We start from the raw sequence: 3,425 nt of genomic DNA, 5'->3' as shown, positions 1-3,425 counted from the left end.
AGTATTAGTTTACGAGGATTGTTCGTAAACTGGTGGGGGGGAGTTACGGTATGAGTCAGCTGTTATTTCGATGTCAGCTGAGTGAGGGGATCAGCTGATCGAGGGTATATAAGAGATGTAGCAAACACAATAAAGTCAGTATTTTACAGGAGTTCAAGCGAGTTAGATCTTATTCCTTCTTCTCTTTTTTGACATTTGACTTTCGCCGATACTTTATTATTATTATTTGTTCTATTTTGTTGTTCTGATTGTAAGAGTTGTTTACTTTAGTGTAATACAGAAGATGAGTTTAGTTTAGGTTTGTCTTATTTCTGCATATGTCTTATTTTTGTTTTCAATTTACGAACATTACGATGAATGTTCGTAAACTGGCGAGGGGGAGTTACAGTTAAATATTACTGACGGGGGCCATGTTCGCTGATTCTAATGTATATATAGAAGAACCAGACCTAATAAAGTTAGAGTTGTTTAGTCGGTCACAGTGTTTTTATCTTTTTCCTTTAAGTCTCTTTGTCACTTAACCGTATATGGTACGCCATGGCCACCTTACTCAACAGATCAATTCACCATTACTCATTTATGTACTCTCCATGTGAAGGAACCTACTTGGAGATCGCAAAGCGGTACTGCCGCAGCTAATGTTGCTTCCTGCCTTGCGAGGGTTGGACATCGATCATAATTTGTACTAAGGCAAATTGAACAACTCTCGATGGTATCTTGGATGGTATTCTTCAATCCCTACCAGAAATACTTACGTTGTAGAGCTTGTAAGGTTCCATTCAGTCCTCGGTGATTTGTTTTTGCTTGGTGGTAAGGAAGAGTCACTCTCTTTCGGAGGGTCTCCAGCTTTAGCGTTTATCGAATGAATGACTGGTCTACCCCAATCTTCTCGGTTCGCCATAATCTGCGTATTTTATCCCACATCACAGCGTTCCCCACACACATCCACATGTTGGATCTTTCCAGGTTTGGATGCGTGCCTCAGTGATCTGCAAATTTTCTCGTCTTTCTCCTCCTTGATGCCTGGTTGCGACCAGATAGACCACTATTACTATTACCAAATGGTACTCTTGCCGTATTAGGAACGTTACATCTTTGTCAAACCAGAGGTCCTAATCTTCCTGATAATTTGCTGTCTTTTATCATTTATTATTTCCTCCAGCTCCTTCATCTTTAGCGATCTTCCCTCACTTCATTCTTCGTTCTCAGACGACTCTTCCCTGGTGTCTTGTCTCGGCGTTTCTTGTTGTTCATCCACCCTTGGTGTCCACTCACGCAGAAAATTCTTCGCGTTCCTGAAGGGCCCGCCTGGTCACCCTCCATTCCATTTACCGTTATTGCAATGTTATTGAGTACCAGTCAGCCACCACATTCTCTTTTTTTTTTTTTCGACCACTCGGGCCATTTACACTTGATTTACAAATTCGATTACAATTGGCATGTTCATACAGTAGAAATACAAATACAATTGAAATTTACATACATACATGACATACAATGACAGTTAAAATTACAAAGTGGGAAATTTACAATCACAATTACCATTACATGTTAACAATTACAATTTACACTTCACAAATTTATTATTGTTGTGGAGTCTTCTCTGATCATTTCCTGTACACATGAAGAGAATCGGTGAGACTTCAGAGCAACCCAGTAAGAGTGTGCCCAACAGCGAGATCACTTCAGCAGCATCTACACATCGGTTCACTCACTCACTATCATCTCATGAAGAAGGGAGGATTTCTTCATGAGATGATAGTGAGTGAGTCGCGTATGTTCCATCCGAAGACGGGTTAATACATCTCTGTAGCAGATTCATGTTTCCGGCCGGATTTGATTAAATTTTATGGTATAGTTTGGAATGATGTAGAAACTTAAAAAGTCTATCTATGGTAAGTTTGTTATCTTGAAAGATGGAATGGAGATCATCAGGTATATTATATAACGATTTGAGGGAGTTATAAGCTCGGCATTCTGTCAGAATGTGTTTGACTGTATGTTCTGTTCCACAAGTTTGGCATAATGGTGGAGGATCGCGGGCCATAAGGTAACCGTGGGTCAGGCGCGTGTGTCCTATTCGAAGCCGCGTCAAAATCACCTCCTCTTTGCGCAAATCTCTAGTTGATGATATCTAAGGGGAGACGTTCCTTCTAATTTCCCTCAATTTGTTATTGGAAACATTTTCCCACGTTTGTCTCCATTTCAATTTAATCTTGTGCTTTATGAGAGCAATGAAATCATCAACAGGGACTTCGCGATATGGTATTCCTTCAGCAATCGCCATTTTTGCTGCCCTATCGGCCAGTTCGTTGCCCGCTATTCCGCAGTGTCCAGGGACCCAGGCGAAGAACACTGAAATACCGTTTCTGATGGCAGACTGTAATGAGTAATATATGGTTTGATTTAGCGGGTTAGTTGAAAAAATATTTCTTAAGCTAAGTAGGACAGACAAAGAATCTGTACAGATGACCAGTTTTTGTTTTGTTGGGTGAAAAACATTTAAACTTTTGTTTATTGCAACCATTTCAGCTGTATAGCTACTACATATCTGTGATAAAGAGAATAGGTACTGGTGATCATTGCACACAATCGAGGCTCCAACACCTGAGTAATTTTTGGAGCCGTCAGTATAAATGAAGTCAGCGTCACCTAATTTATGTTGCAGTCTTAGAAACTCATATTTATAGCGATATAGTGGAGTGTTGTTTTTAGGTAGCCTTGAAAGGGAAAGACAGAGTTTAGGAGATGGAAATCCCCAAGGAAAAGATGATGGAATTACAGTCTCTTGCAAAATAGGTATTTCTATGTTTAGACTGAGCAGTAAAGTGGAAACCCTGACTGTAAACGGTGTTCTCTTGGTTAGGTCAATTTGCTGCTGGTTTAGAATCTGTCTATTTGGAAACAGCTCATTAATAGGATGGCTTATAGCTGATATGATTTTAACAAAGTAAATTAGATCCAGTTGTTGTCTTCGTAGGTCAAGTGGAGGCTCGCCAGCATCGACATTTAGACTATTGATAGGACTTGAGCGGAAAGCACCCGTAGCTATTCTGAGTCCCGCATTTTGTACAGAGTCAAGCATTTTAAGGGTGGTACCCGATGATGAGTTGTAGGCATTACAACCGTAATCCAATTTTGATCTCACTAGCGTTTTGTATAGGGTCAGCATACTTGTTCGATCACCACATTCTCTTTTCCAGGTTTTTGAATAATATTCATATTATATTGCATAAGCAATTCCATCCAACGCGTGATTCTAGCAGATGACTCCTTTAGCTTCCCGACCCACTGCAACAGGCGATGGTCCGTGAGAACCTGAAACTGTCTTCCAAACACGTAGGGTCCAATGTGATCTACCGCCCAAACAATCCCACTGAAAGTATTCACTGGCGTCCATAGTTATTGTGAATTGTTCTTGAAAA

General features: G+C 40.3%; 1 protein-coding gene across 1 annotated transcript; it reads right to left on the bottom strand.

The window, feature by feature from the left end:
• Positions 1–2,134: 2,134 nt before the first annotated feature.
• Positions 2,135–3,172, bottom strand: LOC136796496 (uncharacterized). The gene has a single exon (XM_067050353.1). It carries the CDS (start codon positions 3,170–3,172, stop codon positions 2,135–2,137), a length of 1,038 nt encoding a protein of 345 aa, XP_066906454.1.
• Positions 3,173–3,425: the final 253 nt, after the last annotated feature.

This window comes from Halyomorpha halys, unplaced genomic scaffold (assembly GCF_000696795.3).
Source record: "Halyomorpha halys isolate HHAL.00 unplaced genomic scaffold, Hhal_1.1 Scaffold993.1, whole genome shotgun sequence".
NCBI lineage: Eukaryota > Metazoa > Arthropoda > Insecta > Hemiptera > Pentatomidae > Halyomorpha > Halyomorpha halys.
Note: the sequence above shows the minus strand (reverse complement) of the source record. Positions and strands in the feature narration are given on the sequence as shown.